The sequence below is a fragment of the Stegodyphus dumicola genome, chromosome 6 (genome assembly GCF_044657685.1).
Source record: "Stegodyphus dumicola isolate Sdum_Otavi_A_Nest chromosome 6, ASM4465768v1".
In the NCBI taxonomy this organism is placed as follows: Eukaryota; Metazoa; Arthropoda; class Arachnida; order Araneae; family Eresidae; genus Stegodyphus; species Stegodyphus dumicola.
In genome coordinates, this window is record NC_140773.1 from 194404849 (window position 1) to 194425927 (window position 21079).

Below are 21079 nucleotides of genomic sequence, written 5' to 3' on the forward strand. Positions count from 1 at the left end.
TGTTTGTTTTGATATTCTTCTATCAATCTTATATATATATATATATATGTTGTATGATCTTAAATTCATTTAGTGTGAAATTAAGTTATTCTACTTTTTGCATTTGCTGCAAAATAAGTTAATAATAATTTATTTACTAAATAATATTGATTATATTATCTCCTAAGATTAATTATAGTAGAGCAGTCAAGTTACTTAAAAACATCTTTCGAAATAGAACTTACTACGTATGGATTCACTCTTTTCAGATCATTCTACTATAATTAATCTTAGGAGATAATATAATCAATATTATTTAGTAAATAAATTATATATATATATATTTGAGATTTGGCAGCTGAGACTTTTAGGTTGCTATAGAAACAAGTTCTGTTTATTTTGTTTAAAACTTTTAGTTTATGGACAAATTTAAACAAGGGGTGCAAAAATAAACATTTTTGACACATTTTACTTTTTTATTTTCATAAAGGCAAGAAAGCGGCTGAGGTTCAGAAAGAGATATTTGTGAGTAAGTATGTGCAAGTTTATGGTGTTGATCGCATAACAGAACACGTGTGTCAGAATTGGCTTAAAAGATTTTATTTTGGAGATTTTTCACTTGTCGCACACACTAACTGAAAATCACATATCTTGAACTCGTTAAGAAGCTTGATATTTGTGTTCCGCATGGATTAAAAGAAATTCATTGAACATAATGAATCGATATTTATGATATGCATTTCAAACATAATGCAGTCGACCCTTTTGTAAAACGAATTATCATTGGTGATGAAACGTGAATTATCTACAATAAGATTCATCGAAAAAAAACATGGACCAAACATGGTGAATCAGCACAAATCATATCAAAAGCTAAACTGCATCAGTAAGAAATCATATTTTCAATTTGGTGGCTATTTTTTAAATGGCTGTTACTTTTTGTACATTTAGATTAGAAAAATTTAGTCACCAACAAGTTCTTGAAACTCTGTAAAGTTCTTAACAAATTTGTAACTTTTTGGTACGGTTACAGATAATCAGAAAATACCTTTCTTTCATGTATAATTTAAAATTATTCTTTGATTTTTGTTACCTGTTATTGTCATTAAGTATATGAGAATAAAAATGTAAATAATAATTAGGAATTAAAATTATGCTTGTAAGGATCTTAAGTTTTACTAACGTTTATTTTATTTTAAATCTTTACTATCACTTCTTATTTTCTACTTCCGGCCAGAATTAAAAGCATTAACTTATTTATGCAAAGTTTGTCTGGCGAACGCCAAGTACTTAAGTTGTGGCTTTTTGCCAAGCGAGAGAGAGGAAGGAGTTAATCGAAGCAGGCCGCTTACCTTAGAAGTTTTACTCAGTTGCTGGTTGCCTTCCAGGCCAGAGGTTTAATCCTCTTGATAATTTTTAACGTTTTGTAGTGTTAACAGTTCTCTGTACTACATACGGCTTCCTGTTAATATAAGGCCAATCTTCCACGTTTATTATTTCAAAGTTAAGTTAGCGTTTAGTTATATTTTTATATTCTTATGTTTAGACCACAAATAGTGGGTCTTTGTATTCCGAAGTATGGAAGTTATTGTAAAGAGAGAAAAATAAAGGGTTTTGTATACCCTTCTTGTGTATCCTGTCTACTTCCCACAGTTATTGAACATAGCTTTAGTAAGCTCCCTGTTCCGAGTCAGGTCCTTGCATGTTCCCAAAGAAAGTAAGACGGAACATTGAACCTGATAGTGGCGCCCAACGAAGAAGAATAACCATGGCCGAGTTTCAAGAAGAACCTGTGCTGCCTGCAGAAGCGGCTCAGAATCCAGAAATGCCAGCTCCTGCCCTGGAAGGATTTGCTTACATCGTCCAGACCATGCGCACTTTGATGAAACCAGAAGCAACATTTAATGGAAACTCACCGGTAACCAGTTTTTTGGAAAAATTGGATGACCACTTCATGCTCTACCCCGTGCACGAGTTTCAAAAATTTACCTTAGCTACCAGCGCTTTGAGGGGCCAAGCGCCTAATTGGTTCAAATGTATAGGCAGAAGTCTCTTGGGTCAAGCAGGAAGTCCCACCTTTACTTACGAAAATTTCAAGACTGCCCTACTAAAAGCCTTCCCTGTTGTAAGAGATCGTGTGAAATTAGAAACGGAACTTTTCAGTATATATCAGCAAAGAATCGAAAATCTCTCAAGCTTTATTTTAAGAAAAATTCACGTCTTCAAACTCTTGTATGGAAACCGTCCGGATCCTGAGATAATTCAAGTGATTTTGCCGAGGTTACTGCCCCAAGTGCAAGACTTTATTGAATTAAGAAATCCGACTACACTGGAAAAGTTATTTGAGCTAGCAATCCAGTTTGTAAGTAGAAGAACGGCGGACATTGAAAGAAGACGCCAATATCAACAGCGAAACCAATTTGTTGCGCCAAGACTACAGCAAACTCAAGCACACAACTACAGAAGCAAAGCGAATCAGTGGGCAAGGAAACCCGAGCATTCAAAAACAGCCGGCGAACGTCGACAGTTCAATAGCAATCCAGGAAAAAAGTCTCAAGGCCAGTGGAAAAAGAAGGAAAGCACGGAAATGAAAAATAATTTAAACTAAAACGGATTTCTGCTGACGGGAGGGTGCGGAAATCCGAAGGCAACGAAAACCCCTCTTCCTTCAAGTTAAATACAGTAATGGTGAAAAATTTGACTCTTCCGAAGATTGAAGTGTTGGTGAATAATATCCCAGCCACCGCACTCCTGGGTACAGGCGCGCAGTGTTCCTGTGTGGCAGAAGATTTTTTTAGGAAGTATTTTTGGAAATATCGTATATATAATTCGGATAATACGACAGTGTTAGCTGCGCAAGGAGAAAGATGTAAGTGTATAGGTAAATTACCGCTGTATGTCCGTATCAAGGACGAACAAGTAAAGGTTATGTTTTTCATAGTAAAGAATCTGCAAGCACATATTATTTTAGGAATAGATTTTCTTTCAGAGTCACAAGCAACGCTAGATTTTAATGAAGCGTCCCTTAAGCTGACAATGAAACCAGTTCGTGAAGAAAAGGCTGAACCGCCGATGTTAAACCTTGACCACCTGCCTAATGAAGAGCAACGAAGAATCCGACAAGTGGTAAGTGAATTTGCTTCGTTATTTAGTGATATTCCAGGATTTACTCAGGTTACTAACCATAGTATTGACACCGGAGATTCAATGCCAGTTTGCCACAAAGCATACCAGTATGATAAGAATAAGGAAAAAATTATAGAATGGCATATCACCGATATGCTACGTAAAAAGATCATAACGCCCATCTCAAGTAGTTATGCTAGCCCGGTGGTTTTATGTAAGAAAAATAATGACTATCTTTTGACACATCCAAAAAGGTGGAGATTCGCAATTGACTACCGTAAATTAAACTCCATAACTAAATATCCGGTATATCCGTTACCTATTATTGAAGAAATTCTAAGGAACATAACATCCACCAAATATATGACGACTTTAGACTAAATGACTGGTTATTTTCAAATAGGGGTTAGGCCTGAGGACGTGCCTAAGACTGCTTTTATAACCAAGTCTGGCACTTATGCATTTTTGCGTATGCCGTTTGGCCTTTCAGGGGCACCGGCAACATTTCAGCGATGTATGGACATTGTGTTAAGGCCTGTTCTTGGAAAGTCTACATTTATCTATTTAGACGATATCATTATTACTAGTGATAATCTTGACCAACATGTACAGGATTTAAGACAGGTGTTTTCTTTATTAAATGAGGCCGGTCTAAAAGTTAATGTCGAAAAGTGCAAATTTGCAGCCCCTGAATTAAAATATTTAGGTTACAAAATATCTCAGAAAGGAATCGAGACAGACGAATCAAAAATAATCGCTGTACAAAAGTATCCAACTCCAAACACGGTGAAGAAGCTCTCTTCTTTTCTAGGACTTTGTTCATATTATAGGTCCTTTATAAAAGATTTTGCAGCTATTGCTGAACCATTGTTAAAATTAAAAAGGAAAAAGGCAAGATTCTCGTGGACGGCTGAAGCCAATAGTGCTTTCGAAAAATTAAAACAAGCATTAACGCAAGCCCCTGTGTTGAAATTTCCTGAAAAGGATGAGAATTTAGAAATTTCAGCGGATGCTTTGGATTATGCGGTAGGAGCGGTACTTTCGCAAAATCAGCAGCCCGTGGCATTTTTTAGTCGAACTTTAAATCAAACACAAAGAAACTATTCCGCGACCGAGAGAGAGGCACTTGCAGTTCTGTTAGCAGTGCAAAAGTTCCGAGTCTATTTTGGAAAGGTGCCAATAACAGTGTACTCTGATCATGCGGTGGTAACTAGATTGTACTCAGGGAAAAACTTATCCCCAAGGTTAATAAGATGGGCACTCAAGCTACAAGAATATAATCTGGTAACCAAGCATACCCCCGGAAAGGAAAATATCGTAGCAGATGCCCTATCCAGAATTAAAATAGATGAAGAAGGTAATACTGTAAAGGTGGCAATGCTCACAGCATGTACAATAAATTCCCGAGAAACTAATAACCGAACTGGGTAAGGATGTTTGGAAGCATTTATGAGTATTTAAAGGATCCTGAAAATTTTAGCCACCAAGATATTGTGGCGATAAGAAATAGGGCGGCCCATTACGAACTAATAGATGGTCTATTATTTTATACAAAAACTACGAATTCCAACAACGAATTTCGACCTGTTATCCCAGCTAGTCTTAGATTAAATATCCTGCAGGAGCTCCATGACAGCCCTTTAGCTTCTCATGCTGGTATTCGAAAAACTATCCAACGCGTACGCGAGGCAGTCTATTTTCCTGAACTGCAAAAGTTAACAAGGGCGTATGTCCAGTCCTGCCCAACATGTCAAGCAGTTAATTATATTAATTTCCGCCCGGCCGGGTTTCTAAATAGTATTAAATCCGAATTTCCAAATGAAATAATTGGCATCGATTTATTGGGCCCTTTCCCAAAAAGTCAGTTAAATAAAAGTCGCTATCTCCTTGTTATGGTTGATCATTTTAGTAAGTGGACCGAAATTGTTCCCTTAAAATGAGCCTCTGCGAAATTAGTTACTGATTCTATTTTAAATAAATATATTTTAAAATACGGGGCGCCCCTAAAAGTTATATCGGATAATGGTCCTCAATTTGTATGTAATGTATTTGAAGACATGTGCCAAAAACTGGACATATATCATTTAAAAATGGTCCCGTATCGGCCGCAATCAAATACAGCGGAATGGGTCAATAGAAATATAGTGAAAATTATCCGTAGTTATGTTAAAAATTTTCATAAAAGCTGGGATAACTATGTCAATGAATTTGCTTTCGCCCTTAGGACCGCAAAACATGATACAACGGGCAAAACTCCTGCTGAGTTATTTTTAGGTAGAAAGATTATAACGCCGTTAGATAAATTATTTTATGTGCAACAAAGAGCCCCAGAATTTAAAATGGGTGATATAGAAAAACTAATTAAAGAAGCAAAAAAGAATACTGAAGTAGCACAGAGAAAACAAAAGCTGTATTATGACTTGAAACGACGGGGAGTAACTTATAAAGTAGGGGATGAAGTATTAAAAATTAAGCATTCACTTTCTTTAGCACCAGAAGATAAAACTGCCAAATTTTTTCCATGATTTGAAGGACCATATGTCATAGAAAAAATAACTCACGCTGTAGTAGTGTTAAAAGCCAAGAATGGTGAAACCCTCTCCGCAAACATTGATCAAATCAAACCCTACTATGAGCGTAATAAAATGCAAATATTTACAGATCTTTTGCAGGATCCGGTTTGGCAGACACTGCAGGCACAAGCTCCAGAGGTGGAACAACGACAAGTACAAGGGCAAGCCATTAAGAGGCAGGAGCAAGCGAAAAGAAAGTTTCCCCGCGGGAAAATTGAAGGTAACAAGAAAAAGAAGCCGTTCCACCGTCCAGAAAAGAGAGCTCACGAACACCCCCAGAATGAAGAAGGGAGAAGGAAGATGTATGCAAAGAGAGCCAGGAGAAATGACGGCAACTATAACCCGGCTCTAAAACGGAAGATCTGCTCATCCGACAGGACTCTCCACAGCAAATGTCGCCGAACTGCGGAAGGGCCACCAGCGGCGGAGGAAAAGTTACAAGGAAAATTTGAACGGCCAGCAACAAGGTCCAAGCAGGAACGCGAAAGAAGTTTCCCGGTTCCGCCAAGTCCAGCTGCCATCAAACGGCCAAGACCACAGACAGAGGCGAAAAAGAAGGTATTCAAGGGTGACCGAACTGGAGAAAAAAGAAAGCTTCTAGAGGAAGGCACTGAAGGGCGAGCCCGCACACAAAGGAGGATAAATCAAACGAGAATCTGTGCTACTTTCCAGGACTGGGCTCAGAAAAGAATGTCCGAATATCACAAAGATAAGTAAAATTTTATGTTTCTTTGCAAACTTAAGTTAATCTTTCATTCTTACTGCAAGTGGCAGATTTCAAGAAGTTTTAACTCATGCGAGGTCTACCTTTATTGCCAAAAGGGTGAGAAATGAGTTGTTACCGATTTTGGTATTATGTTTTTTAATTACTCGAGCGTAAAACTAAAGTTGATGTATAATAGCGATGTGTAAATACTTAAATATTGTAAAAGTTATTGTATAAATTTTATTTAAAACATTCTGGCAAGAAAGAAGTTTTAGTCTGAAAGACTTTTTGAAATGTAGTATTTCAATGTAGAAAGAATCGGCACTTGCTTTGAAAAGAATAGAAGTTAACAATATACTACTAATGTATGTTTCAAATGCGTAAAATTAACGGCATGTTAATATGTTCTTATATACAATGTGAACTGTTATTTTAAATATTAAGAAATACCGTGATATGGTAAAAGTGAAAGTAATGTTAAAAATTTTTTTTATTCGTGTGACTGTAAAAAAGACCAAATCATGGTGAATATGTGTTAAAGGTTGAATGAATGTAGTTAGGCTCTCTGACGCTACACTTCAGAGTTAGCCACTTTCAGAATAGTACTTCAGGGTTTAGAGTTGAAGTTAGGGTGTGTTAAGAGGTCTTGGTATGTTGAATTTTAACACGTTAGTGTTTTGATTGTAGGAGGAAGTGTTGAACACGTATACATAAACACATTTGTGTTTGGTGTTCTTTTACAACACATGTCAGAGAGCACGGGGAGAGATAATTAAAATAGTCATGAATGAAATAAGAATGTTAAGAGAAATATAAATATGCATGTTACTTGCCATTTCATTGTGTAACATTTCATTAAACTAGTTTTCCTTCCAGATCTCTGGAAGGAACCAGATTTGAATAAAAGCTCCTGTTTAGATGCAGTACAGATGAAAAATTGCGTGTCCTTGGAGCTCCTATTGTAAAAACAAATTTCTTTTTTTTAAATTTCTAGTATCTAGTGAGAAATGTTTGTAAAAGATTGGCCTCGCGTTAGATTCTAAAGCTAAAAGTTTTCAACAAGGTCGTTTTAGACCTCAGTTTCAAACTAATTAACTCTGGCGGGAAGTATGTAAGGATCTTAAGTTTTACTAACGTTTATTTTATTTTAAATCTTTACTATCACTTCTTATTTTCTACTTCCAGCCAGAATTAAAAGCGTTAACTTATTTATGCAAAGTTTGTCTGGCGAACGCCAAGTACTTAAGTTGTGGCTTTTTGCCAAGCGAGAGAGAGGAAGGAGTTAATCGAAGCAGGCCGCTTACCTTAGAAGTTTTACTCAGTTGCTGGTTGCCTTCCAGGCCAGAGGTTTAATCCTCTTGATAATTTTTAAACGTATTGTAGTGTTAACAGTTCTCTGTACTACATACGGCTTCCTGTTAATATAAGGCCAATCTTCCACGTTTATTATTTCAAAGTTAAGTTAGCGTTTAGTTATATTTTTATATTCTTACGTTTAGACCACAAGTAGTGGGTCTTTGTATTCCGAAGTACGGAAGTTATTGTAAAGAGAGAAAAATAAAGGGTTTTGTATATCCTTCTTGTGTATCCTGTCTACTTCCCACAGTTATTGAACATAGCTTTAGTAAGCTCCCTGTTCCGAGTCAGGTCCTTGCATGTTCCCAAAGAAAGTAAGACGGAACATTGAACCTGATATGCTTTCCTTGAAACATGATTTTCGCAGTAGTTTACAGTAATTTTTCTGTAATTCAAAATAAAACGGAAAATTACGAACAAGTTTGTTGCCTACTTGCTAATACGGATTTTTAAAAATTTAGTAAGACCGAAGAAATTTAAATAAGTGAAATGTGAGAAAAAAATCAAATTTCTATTTAGTTCTGAATAGAAATTATTAAATTCAGAGCTGAATAGAATGCCTTCAAATCACTTTTTTATGTAGGGGGTATGCATTGTAGGTTCTTAGATGATTCAAAATTAAAGATATCTGGAATAGAAAATCTAAAGACTTTTTACTTTTCTAGAAATTGCTTTGTTGATCTGTGATTGTTCAATTACTTCCTCTAAGCAATTGTTTTATCTGAATTTTATGTGTATGTAAATTCTTGCACTATAAAAGGTTCTGGCACCATTTTTTATTTATGATCTGTATATACTAAATTACTATAAGCTAATATATTTGCTGTAAAGTAGTGTTCTAAAAATAATACATGTAGTTATATTGGAAAGTTACTTGCTAGTAATCAAAGTAGCCCATAAAGATGTTTTTCAAAATGTAGCTACAAAAGACATAAAATATTTCAAATTAAAATTCTGTGTGGATTCATATATTAAATGAATAGTGGTAAATTCATATACAAATATTCTGTTGAAAATTCAGCTTCTAATGATCTTATATAATTAGCAAACATTATGCAAATGTAAACTTACTTGCATGTAATTAATAAGCAATTTAAAAATTTTCTCTTATTACTTTTTCTCGTTCAATGTGGATTTATAATACATTTTGGAAATATGTACTAAGTATAGTAATTATACTTTTTTAACATTTATTTTCCATATTCAATAGGGTGGCAGCAGTAAAACCGCTGGAAGTGTGTTGTCCGTAGTATTTGATCCTTCTGGAAAGCTCCTGTGGGCTGGAGATGATCGTGTATGTTGAACTATGGTCTCAAGAGTAAACCTTTTTTTTTTAACAAAATTTAGAATTATATTAAAATATCTAAAATTTTTAACATTATTGAACAAATAGACTTATTTAAATTTTGGTATGATTGAGTGAAGGTGCTGATAAACAAGCCAAAAACCAAGAGCACTGAGCTCATTTAAACCATTTCATATCTCCATTTGTAAGCATATACCATTTTTAAGTAACATGAGAAGTAGTTAACTTTTTTGTATATATGCTTTATCTGTAGGATCATCAAAAAAGAATGTCAGGACTAAAATATAAGGTCTACTGGAAAGTTCTGTCCGAAAATGTTCATTCAAGTTTCAGCATGCATGCATGGGTTCATTTGAAACATATATGGCTGTCTCTCTTTATCATTGCATTTATACACATGTAGTATACTAAATTAACTGAAATAAAAGTGTCTTGCATCATTATTAAGTGAGCTGCCATTGTGTAAACATGGCTACCGATAAAGTTCATTTAAAACTCTGTATTATGTGCAAATTCCAACAAAGAAGAATGCTACAGAAGCATATCAAAATTAATAAAAGATTTTGGTGAAAATGAAATTTCAGATAAAATACTCAGATGATTTGAAGCAGATGATTTCAACGTTAATGATATTCTAAGTTCTGGGTGGCCTCTTTATTTGATAACGATATTGTCAACACTATAATGGGGCAAAATCCTTTGTTGATAATGTCAGAAATCGCAGAAAAGTTTCACTCATCTCAGCTAATCATTTTAGACCATATTCATAGACTAGGATTGGTTTATAAATATTCCAGATAGGTGGCTCATGAATTAAGTGAAAAAAAATTTGCATGATCGAGGCATCATATGTGGATTTCTCCTTATTCGAACAACAAACCCTTCATCAGTCACATGATAACTGGTGATGAAAAGTAGATTGCTTACGAAAATATCATTTGGAGAAGAGCCTGTGAACCTGGACAACCTGCCCCCTAATCTTCTAAACGAAGCTTGCGCCTGAATAAAAGAATGCTGTATATGTGATATCCAAGGACCAATACATTACAGTAGAAGTCCAGAAATCCGCAACGCTTGGGACCAGAGGTTGTGCGGATTTTAGGATTTTGCGGATTTCAGGACAGAAAAGATAATATTCAGACTAAAAGTGCAAAGTAAATAAGGCATATTAAATATATTTAATTAAATTATTATATACATTAATACAATAATTAATTATATGCGTTAAATTATTATTACATATATAAACTGATTATATTATATTGATCATTTACATTAGCCTCCCCTATTTTTAAATCAGCATGAATCTGCTTCCCCTTTTCTCTCAAACAAGCATCTAGCCCCTCTTTGCGTGAACGAAGTTAATGTAAGGAGTAGTCCTGAAATAGGTACCCCATCACTCCGCCACTACCAAAACCATTCGTAGAAGACAGCATCGAGGTTTGCCAATTTCGCCTCATGTAAAGATTTCCGGTTTTGGATTCCTGTGTTAGAATCACTGTTGCTGTAAAATTTCAACATTTTTTCTTTATTGTTCCGTATATCATACACAGTCCGTGTGGCAATTCCATATGATTCTGCTATAAACTGAGCAGTAGCACCTGCCTCTATCTTTAGCAGAATTTCCACTTTTTTCATTACTGTTAATGGAACATGTTTACGTTTTTCAACGTTACAAGCAGTAAAATCATGAGTGCTTTTCTTATCTGTCATTGTATTAGAAAGTGCTGAAATTTAAAATATTCTTAATTTATCCACAAAATATCCGGATTAAAAAAAAACGACATCACTAAACAATCTTGTGAAATAACAAAGCTCAGAAAATACAACGCAAAGCTTTAACTTGAAAGAAGAGTTGAGTTAATTGTCTGCTTTTTTACTTCGATGCGGATTGGAGGGGGAAAAAACTCTTATCATGATGTCAATAATTTGGTATTTCTGTTATAACTCATTATTATTCGGTAATTATGATGTCATTTATCCAGTAAGTATTTTTTCTTTGATATTTCGTACTCCATGTTGCGGTTTCCGGAACATATAAACTGAATGTTTATATTTTGAGAGGCAACGCAGATTTCAGGTTGGTGGATTTTCGGTATTTGACTGTATTAACATTTGAAACCTAACGAAAAGCTTCACATGATACTGTCAGCTGATGGATAGTTTAAACAAAGCAGTCAAAGAAAAGAGGCTGGCAATGCTCATTAGAAAACACATCATACTGCATCATTGTAATGTCAGACCACATGTTGCTTTGGTGACTTATCAGAAAATTGTAGAACTAGGCTTAGAAGTTCTGTCCACCCTACTCCCCAAATCTAGCACCCTCCAATTATAACTTATTTATCTCCTTGCAAAAATTTTTGAAGGGGGGGGGAGTAAAATCAAAACTGAAGCAGATGTCAACCAAGCAGTTCTTCATCTCTAAGAAGAAGACATTTTTCAAAATTGGTATATTTGCAAATTGCCATCATGTTGCCAAGAATTTATATAGTACCAAAAATATTATTAAAGGTATGAAAAATGTATTATTTTCTTTTGCTTCCCAAACAAACATAATTTTCTGATAGACCTTATATATATGAATTATTAAAAAATTGATAACTATATCAAAAAGGATTACAAATGCATACTAAAGAATGCTTGAAGTTTTTTTTTTTTTAAATTGTAATTTTTTTTAAGCAGATTTTAACATTTGGTACAAGTTAGATCTTGAAATTTTTTATGCAAAATATTTTGAATAATGGAACTATAATTATGATAGCTAATGAAAGGATTATTATGAATCCTTTTCTATAATGTTGAACTAAAGAATCATTAAGCACAATATATTTTAATTTAGGTTAAAAAAACATGCCGAACAACGATTATTTTGGAAGTCAAAGGACAAAAATCAGTACTATATTTACAAATTTTCCAGGACTAGTTTCGATGGTTTAACTACAGAACCATCTCCCTCAGCTGCCAAAGTACAAATGAATAAGATTAAAATTAGCTAGCTGGGCAGGAGTTAAGTTACTGGTGCCATCTGTTGACAAAACAAGAAAACTTAAAGCAACTGCTTATCCTAATCTGTTGTGAAGTGTACCAGATTATATGCTCTTTTCAAAATTCATAAAAGTGGTATTTCTTTCTGCTGTATGGTATCAAATTTAAGCACTGCCTCTTACCCATTATCTAAATATTTAGTTTCTAGATTTTCAACTCTGTTAGATAATAAAATTTACGCCATAAAAAATTCAATAGAGTTTGTTAAAAAGTTAAAAGCATTTCTCCTAGAAATTTACTTATGGTTTCTTTTGATGTAAAATCATTATTCACCAGTGTTCTAGTGAAAGGTGCATTAAGTCTAGAAATCAGACTTCGTGAATTTCTTTTCTCCTGCATTGAAATTGATGAGCCAACTTCCTTTACTCAACTTTCCTTGAAACAAACACATTTTATTTTCCAAAATAAGTATTGTAAGCATGAGGGATTAGCCATTGAAAGCTCTCTTAGTTCCATTCTGGCTGATATCTACATGCATTATTATGAATCAAAATTATTTGAAACTTTAAACTTTCTGGTCTAGTTCTGCTACATAAAAGATACTTTTGCCCTGTGTGATGGTAATAAAGATAATTTAAATAAAGTTCTTTGAACAATGAATTCCATTGATCCTGCTATTCACTTCACTTTTGAACTTGAGACATCCAATTCTCTTCCATTCCTCAAAATTTTGGCCACACATAACACATCCAACTTCAGTACTACTGTCTACCATAAACCTTCATTGGATTGCCTTCCATCACACTTCAAATTATGCCATCCGACTAAATAGAAGTTAACTTCATTTTATTTCTTTGTTTTCCATGCACTTAAGGATTGCTCCTCCAGATTGGCTCTTGATCAAAAGCTATATTATTTAAAAGCAGTTGCTATTGACAGGGACTTTTCACCCAACATTATTAACCAAGCATTTAAAAAATTCTCATCTCAACACACCAAAAGGCACACTCTTGTTTTAGGAGATTATAAAAATTCTGTTGTCATTTCCTTCTTTCCATCAATTAGCTGTAATGTTGCACATATTTTGCAGCAATTTAACTTTCGGGTTGTTTATTCTCCCATCAATAAAATTCCGAGTTCCATACTCAAGGACCCCATTCCAGATATGAATTCCTGGGATATTTATAGGATTCCTTGCCAGTGTGGTTTAATTTACATTGGCCAAACTAGCCTTAAAATTCTGAGTTAAATAACATGAGGCATATGTTATGGAAAGTGAAACATAGAAGTCCTCTGTTACCCAGTGCTGTTGTCCTAAAATCACACTTTCCATTTTTCTGCAAGCAAAAATATTCAAAAAAACATCTTCCAATGGTGTGTTTCACATTAAAAAAAAATCTTTCTGTTCTAGTTAACAACCCTAATTCTAATCCATCTTTACCTTCAGCCTTTAAGGAAATTATGTTTTAGTTTTCTTGTTTCATCAATAATTGGTGTCAGTAGCTTAACTCCTATCAACCCATTCTTATCCTATCATGTTCGTTTGCACTTTGGCAGCTGAGGAAGATGGTTCAGTAGTTAAACTATTGAAACTAGTCGTGGAAAATGTGCAAATATATTGCTGATTTTTGTTGTTTGACTTCCAACATAATATATTTTTTTTCCATTCCTATAAAAGAAGTCTATCAGGGTAACATAAAACATCCAAAAGTCCTTCTCATACTCATCTTCACTCCACACTGGTCAAAACGTTTGTTATTTTGCCAGACGACAAACATTTATATAATTTCAATATTTTTTTTTTTTTTTAGATTAACATGATTTTTTTTTATATATAATCCTCTAGTTATTCTGTTCTCACATTTTTACCATCTCTATTTCTTTTTACTCATAAACTTCTTATTCATAAAAAATATGCTTTTGCTGTTCCTGTTTCCTTAAAAATTAAAGAACCTGTGCTCTAGGTTGGAAAATTAATTTTTGATTAGCTTCCATTTGAGCAATTTCTCAATTTTTCTGTAAACATTTGATTTAATTACATGTTTTATAAAACTCTATGACTGAAACAATGATTCAGCCACCAAACTTAGATTTAATAAAACTAGTATATATTGAAGTACAACTTTTAATTTTCTTCTCAGGGTTACATTGTATCATACCTCTTTGATCTGCACTCTGGAAGATTAACTAAAGGAAAAAAGTATGAATTTTATTAGTCAACTTTTTAATGATTTGAGAATTCTCATAATGATTGAATTGAAGTATAGTTATAACTAATATCTTGATTTTGTGACAGCATCATTTATATGTGGTTGTAACGAAAGTTTTCCGCCAAAAAAACATTCTTAATCAAGTTAGAGAAAAAAACAAAACAAAAAACATGAAAGCAATATCTATAGTGCAGGTTGTAATCACCACCAAATTGTATGATTTTCTGCCAACGTTTTGGAAGTTTTTCCAAGGCTATCAGCCGAGAAACGTGGTGGCCATGAATCCGAAAACAGATCAATTTCATTTCGGATGTCCTGTGCAGAATGGAAGATAGCACTAACAAGATGTAGCTGCAGGTGTGAAAAACGGTAAAAGTCCAAAGCGGCGATGTCGGGACTATATGGTGGGTGTGGCAAAGGATCCCATTCGAGTCTGTATAGAGTCCAACTGGTGAATTCAGACACATGTGGTCTTGCTTTATCTTGATGGAACATTACCCTTCCACATGAGAACCCAGTTTGATATTTTCCCTTGATAGTAGCATCAACACGGACTAGCATCTCACTGTACACCTTACTGTCAAGGGTTTTACCTTTTTCCAGACACTATTTGTGGATAATACCATGGCAATCCCACCAGATACAAAACATGATCTTTTTATTAATCAAACTGTGCTTTGCAACCCTGCCGACAGGCTCACTGGGTACAGACCATCCCACTTTTCGGCCTCTGTTGTTGAAGTAAATCCACTTTTCATCACAAGTGACAATCCGGTCCAGAATTTTGTCTTTGTGTTGATATTCGAGCAGATTAGTGCAGGTCCGAATATGTCTGTCCTTATCTGCTTGAGTGAGCTCATGCGACACCCAACGATTGAGCTTGTACACCAACGTTATGCGATTGATAGCACAACTAGTAGACATTGCACTAATGTCTAACTCCTTAGCAAGCTCTCAAGTGGCTGCATATTGATGTTCTTCCACACGTTTTCACAGGAAGGTCTCATCAGCATCAGTATGCCGGCCAGAGCTCTCTGCTTCTTGATTATCATAATCCTTGAGTAACTTTTCGGTACGAAACTTTCACAGTGTTATATGATACAACATTAGTACGTAAAGTTAGTTATACACGTGATTGACGTTCTGTTTTGAATTTTTGCAACAGAACTAGAAGCAAATGATGGTAGCATAATAGTTCTAATCTGGTAACATATTAGTAATCATTAACGTATTTAATCTGGTAACATATTAGTAATCATTAATGTATCATTAAGTATAAGGTGCCATTTCAGACACCTTGTACTTAACGATAACGATATTTTTTTACAAATTTCACGACACAGTGCTTAGCAAATATTTGTCTTTCAAATGCCAAAAATCTTTTGTCAAAATATGATTAAGCACGTCAACATGAATTGTTTGCGCAGACGATATTTGTGCTGGTGGGAAACTTTTGTTAAAACATGATATATTAATTCTATGAAATGGATAATTTGGAGTCTTAAAATCCTTTTCTGAGCAATATTACATTTTTTTACCTATGAAGGATACTTGTGAATGAAAACTGTGCCATTACATGTCTTTCTGCTCGTAACTGGGCAAGCAGAGAAGCAAGGGATCCATCTCTACTGGCAAACTGTGCGGCTGATGCTGTTCTACTTTTCAGGTATATATAGAAAAATATATGTAGCAATAAAATTAAGTATATTTTCATTCTATAAGGAAAAGCTTATTTTTCTTTATTATCATAAATATTGTATGTTGATTGTTGTAATTTTAGCATCATACGGCAAGATGGTAGTTTAGAATTGAAACGGAAATTTCCAGTCAAACACCGTTCTCAGCTTGCAATGATTAGAAGTTCTTTTTGCCCTATTATGTCATTTCGGCAAGGAGCATGTATTGGTAAATATATTTTATGGCAAATTTTTTTTTTGTTTTAATTAAAAGTGCATTAATAATGTTGTTACATGCATACAGGTTCATAATGAATTAAATGCAAATGAACTGATGATAGCTAATAAAATTTATTTTCCCAAAAGAAACACTTTACCATTCTGAAACTTTCCTCAGAAGTACTCTTACAGCTGTTCTCAATATGACAGAGCATAATCAGTAGTTACCACTCCAAACTACTAAGAATAGTAAACATAATGCTAAGCAAAGCACAACTAAAGAGCGGAACCCGCACACTGATCTCTCAGTACTCTGAACTAAACAACTTCAGTCAACTCTGACAACTGAAAACTAATGCTCTCTCGGGCTCTGATGTAGTTTTGTCCTGGTCATCAAGGGATTTCCAGTGCCTTCCATTTCTTAAAATTACTAGAAGGCATACACAGTTAATGTTATATACAAAATTACTAGAAGGTATATACAGTGCCTGATACAGTTACTGTGCCATTACAGTTATACAGAAACTGAACCCAGATGTCACCATTGGCGACTTTTGCAGATTTCTCACAGAATTTAGCCCATAGTGTTAAGTATTGCTAAAATTATTGCCGACTTCGCGATATCATGCCAATTTAGCGAGACAGCCATTTACAACATTAGATGGTATTACATTTAGCCATGTTAAATAGACTTGTTCCTGCAATCTTATTTTTCTGGCAAAGCTTTGCATTTCTTGAGGGCATTCATGTTACATTACACAAAATTCATAACAATATACTTCAATACATATTCAAAATATATGTGAGTAGAATAATCTTTTCCCCTTTTGTTTTTATCAAGAAATTACAGAATATAATTCTTGAAATCTGAACCTCTCAATAAAATGCATAATCTTTTTTTTTTTTTTTTTTTTTTTTTTTTTTTTTTTTTTTTTATCTTTAGCTCTGTGACGTGAAAATAAATAATTAAATATGTAATATCTAATTGTATTATGTTGTAAGTAGTAGTATTTAAAAATAAATAGAACTCCAGCTATCCAGACTCCAATTATTTGGATTTTTAACTCCTTTCCAGATCCATTTAAAATTAAGATCCCTGTTAATTTTTTACATGCTTTAAACTTTTTCATTGATTTAAATTTTGAAAATAATAAAACAGTATTTAATATGGATGAATTATGTTATGTTTATTGCCTTATACTAAAATTTCACAAACATGTTATAAACGTTTTGAGTCTTCATTTATATCATTTTGAAAGTATGCAGATTATAAACATCTATAGAAAAGTAATTATGTCTTATACTTTGATTTATTTACCATTGTTTGTTACAAATTACTGTTTAATTATAGCAAATGCATTTTTCACTAATGCCTTCGTGTATGTACATTGCATTATGTTTTATACAAGATTTTTATTTTGGGATATATTTTTAATAAAGATTAGTATTATTTTACTGTCTTTATCAAAATAAAGTGGGGTAAGCGAAAAAAAAATTTCTTTACTTAATATATATTTGAACTATGGAAAAGAACAAATAACAGTTAACTGGGTTTTTGATTGTGGTTTTATGATCCTGGGTTGTGGTCATAGTGTGAATAAACTGAAGTTTTACCATATATGTTAAATATTTTGCATAAATTTAACAGCATACAATCAAATTCGATAGTCTTGTTTTGGTTGTATATAAGCTATATAATTTTTTTTTTTCAGTCAGAAAATCTTTGTTAAATTTTGGATTATATCACCATTTCTGTAATTTAGAGTGTTTTCGAACTACATGGTTTGCATAATTATATTTACAGTATTTATCTCTTTTTCTCATAACAGCTTTTGACAAAATACCTATGCATTTTAAATTTAGATGTGCTAGCTGAAACACTGCCCTGATATCATATGCACAGTGTTAATTATAACATAATTACCAATAGTAATTTTTCATGTAATTTGTAATAGCATTATTGCTGACTACTATTAATGTTTTCAATGACTTTTAATTAACAACATTTTCATAGTACTTCCTCATAAACTGATATGCTGTATTTTATTTCAGTTACAGGAAGTGAAGATACATGTGTATATTTTTTTGATTTGGAACGGGAACAAAAGCCTTGTGTCAATAAGTTACAGGGCCATTCAGCAACTGTTATTGATGTTTGCTTTAATTACGATGAAAGCCTTTTAGCATCAAGTGATGCCCGTGGAATGGTTATTATATGGAAAAGAGAGCAGCGATGATCCACATTTCTAATTTATATGTATTCTTGGAAATATCTAATTTTAATTATAATTTATATCACAATGGATTTTAATAAATGTAATATTTATGTAAATATTTTTAATTAAATAGGAAAAAAACATATTTTGTAATTTTTTAATGTCAGTATATTGCTTTTAAACAATCTATGATTTTGCCTAAAGAACTATTTTAATCTGTTTTTCAAATTTTACCTTCTTCTAGGCTCATCAGAAAATTTTTTTGAAAGAACTTCATTCCAGTTTTTCATTAATGAGGTTCCACATTCAATCTGTTCCTGTGTTTAAATTATAACAATACACCCTCCCCAAAAAAAGTTTATTAGTGCATATACATGGTGCAATATAACACTAAAAATGTTTATGCCTTATAAACCAAATTTGCCAAAATAGCTTAATTTCATCTTCAGTGCAGTTTCATTAGATTCAGTAAAAGGAAAGCTAACTTATTGAGTGAAAAATAAATGAATTTTAATGTAGTAGATTCTAAATTGCTATCCTGTGCTCTTTTCTTTTTTAAAATGTACACCTCTGAGAACCAAACCCATAATCGACTTAATATTAAAAAAATGTGTTAAAGTTATTTATCACTTTGACATTCAAAGAAAACATACTTACTTAGATTTATCACAAGGTGTAATGTGAAATCTAGGTTATGTGTTTAGTGAAACATCTTCAAAATGTTAAGCTGTTTATGAATGTCATTCAAATCAAACAGTTTAGTGTAGATGATTTAATGATAATAATACATTTCCATTATACTTCCAGTTGTTGGTAAAATAGCTCTGCACATAAAGTTACCTAGCTAATTTTCCACAACAGCAGGGACATCTTGAACAGAGATAAAATTGCATCCTTCAAAGATATTTCTAGCAGCCTGAATATGAAAAATTCACAGATTTGCACTATATGAAGGATAGGCAAGGATTTCCTGGTAAAAAACATCACAGACTGTTTGCTATTTGGGCTCCATATATGGTTTGATAATGTCACGAAGAAGAGTATTGTTGTTGTAGGACAGCTTTTTTGGATATTGACATTTGATGTCTTGTGGAGTCTTCAGTCATTTCACCCATTCCATTCATTTCAACAAAAAAATTGTACTGTTAATGAAGAAAAACTGTCAGCATCATTTTGGCAGCTATTTCTGAAAAGTGTGCTTTATGTTGCAGGAAAAAGAATGCACATTTTCTGTTTGTTTGATGGAAAAACACCAGTTTTCAACAAATCTTTGCAGTTTAGGACAGGAATGCTAGTGCTTGCCCATGGTAATAACTGAAATGCTGTAGGGCAGTCCTCATACATTATGTTTTTGGTTATACCATGAGATATTTTGACACTCTTTAAGCATACATTTTCCAAGCAAGGTAATGAGTATAGACCTTATATTAAAATTGACTTTCACTGTATACTCATGATTGGTGGTTTTCCCTTACCAAATCCTATGATCTTCACTTTGCACTTTTCAGTTGCGATCATGATTTGTACATGATCTGATCTCGAGCAGGACATGATATGCTTGATATCTTCCTTGAGATACTTCTTTCTGGGCCAAAATAAACAGTGTGTTTTTTATGGAGGCTGAGACGTATATGTAACGAGCAAGTTTATGTCCACTGGAGGCTTGGGATATTTATTCGTCAGTCGAAGAGGTAGAAATTCCAGTGCTTGGGGCTTGAAGACTATTTTCCCACACCCCATAGAGTGTATTCTTCTATTAGGGCCCGGCAATACGTAAAAGAAAATTATCCAAACTCATATGGCATGTTTGCAAATTTGATTTTCTGCAGGAAACGTTTTGTTGAGGGAAAGAAGTTGTTACTTCGTTCTTACACATTTGGTTTTTAAGATCTTCCTTTATGACTGTTGCAAATATTGTCACTTATTCTTTTAGCTAGTACATTTTTTCTCTTTAAATGTATTCTTGCATTATCAATATTAAAAAAAAATAATAATAGATTTCCTTTTATAAAATCTTGTGAGCAAGATCTTTGTTTTATTATACAATGTTTAGCAATAGAAATTGATTATTTTTTGCTAATTACTAAGAAGTTATAATGGCCATAGTAAATTAAACTGGACTACTTTGAATGTTAAAAATTGAATTTTGTTGAAAAAAAACTTATTTTCTCAGTTGCATAAAAACATCCTTAGCATTATTCCTTACATTAAGGAATAAAGCAATTTTTATTTTCGGGAAAAATTCTTAAGGGATGATTTTTTAAAGCTTGAAGGCATTTACAAATGCATAATTTTTCTTTAATTCCATTAAATTTATCTGTATTTAATGTAGTTTCAATTCATGTTTGAATTTTATTTTAATTTGATAATTTTATACCAGTTTATAATGTGTATTCAAGGGCAGTGTAAATAATACAATACATTTCATTTGAGGGAAATTTTGGGTTGCTGTTACTTTCAAAATGCTATTTAACAGCTGAGTGGAGAAGATAATTGACACCCATAGTTTGACTTGGGTTCAAATTCCAGTGAATCGGCTGGCTGCTTGGACTTTTCATGTTTCCTGCCATATATAATGTGAATAGGATCCAATATACCACAGAAAATCCTCTATGAAAGCAGACAATTCTTGTACCTTTGCCTTAATTCTATAAAAGAAAAGAAAATTATATTCAAAATAAAAAAGACAATGTTATGAATGCTCATAACTGTGCTCAGAAACCC

The 21079-nt window shown here is 33.3% G+C and overlaps 1 protein-coding gene across 1 annotated transcript in view; it reads left to right on the forward strand.

Annotated features, from left to right (window-relative positions):
- The window catches only part of LOC118191063 (WD repeat-containing protein 13-like), a 39428-nt gene extending 20930 nt beyond the window's left edge, over positions 1 to 18498 (forward strand). Inside the window, exons 9-13 of the mRNA XM_085819307.1 lie at positions 8951 to 9034; positions 14176 to 14234; positions 15791 to 15910; positions 16025 to 16149; positions 18192 to 18498. Of these exons, the coding sequence (XP_085675433.1) occupies positions 8951 to 9034; positions 14176 to 14234; positions 15791 to 15910; positions 16025 to 16149; positions 18192 to 18376 (573 nt within the window). The 3' untranslated portion in view covers positions 18377 to 18498. The remainder of the gene's footprint in view (positions 1 to 8950; positions 9035 to 14175; positions 14235 to 15790; positions 15911 to 16024; positions 16150 to 18191) is intronic.
- Positions 18499 to 21079: the final 2581 nt, after the last annotated feature.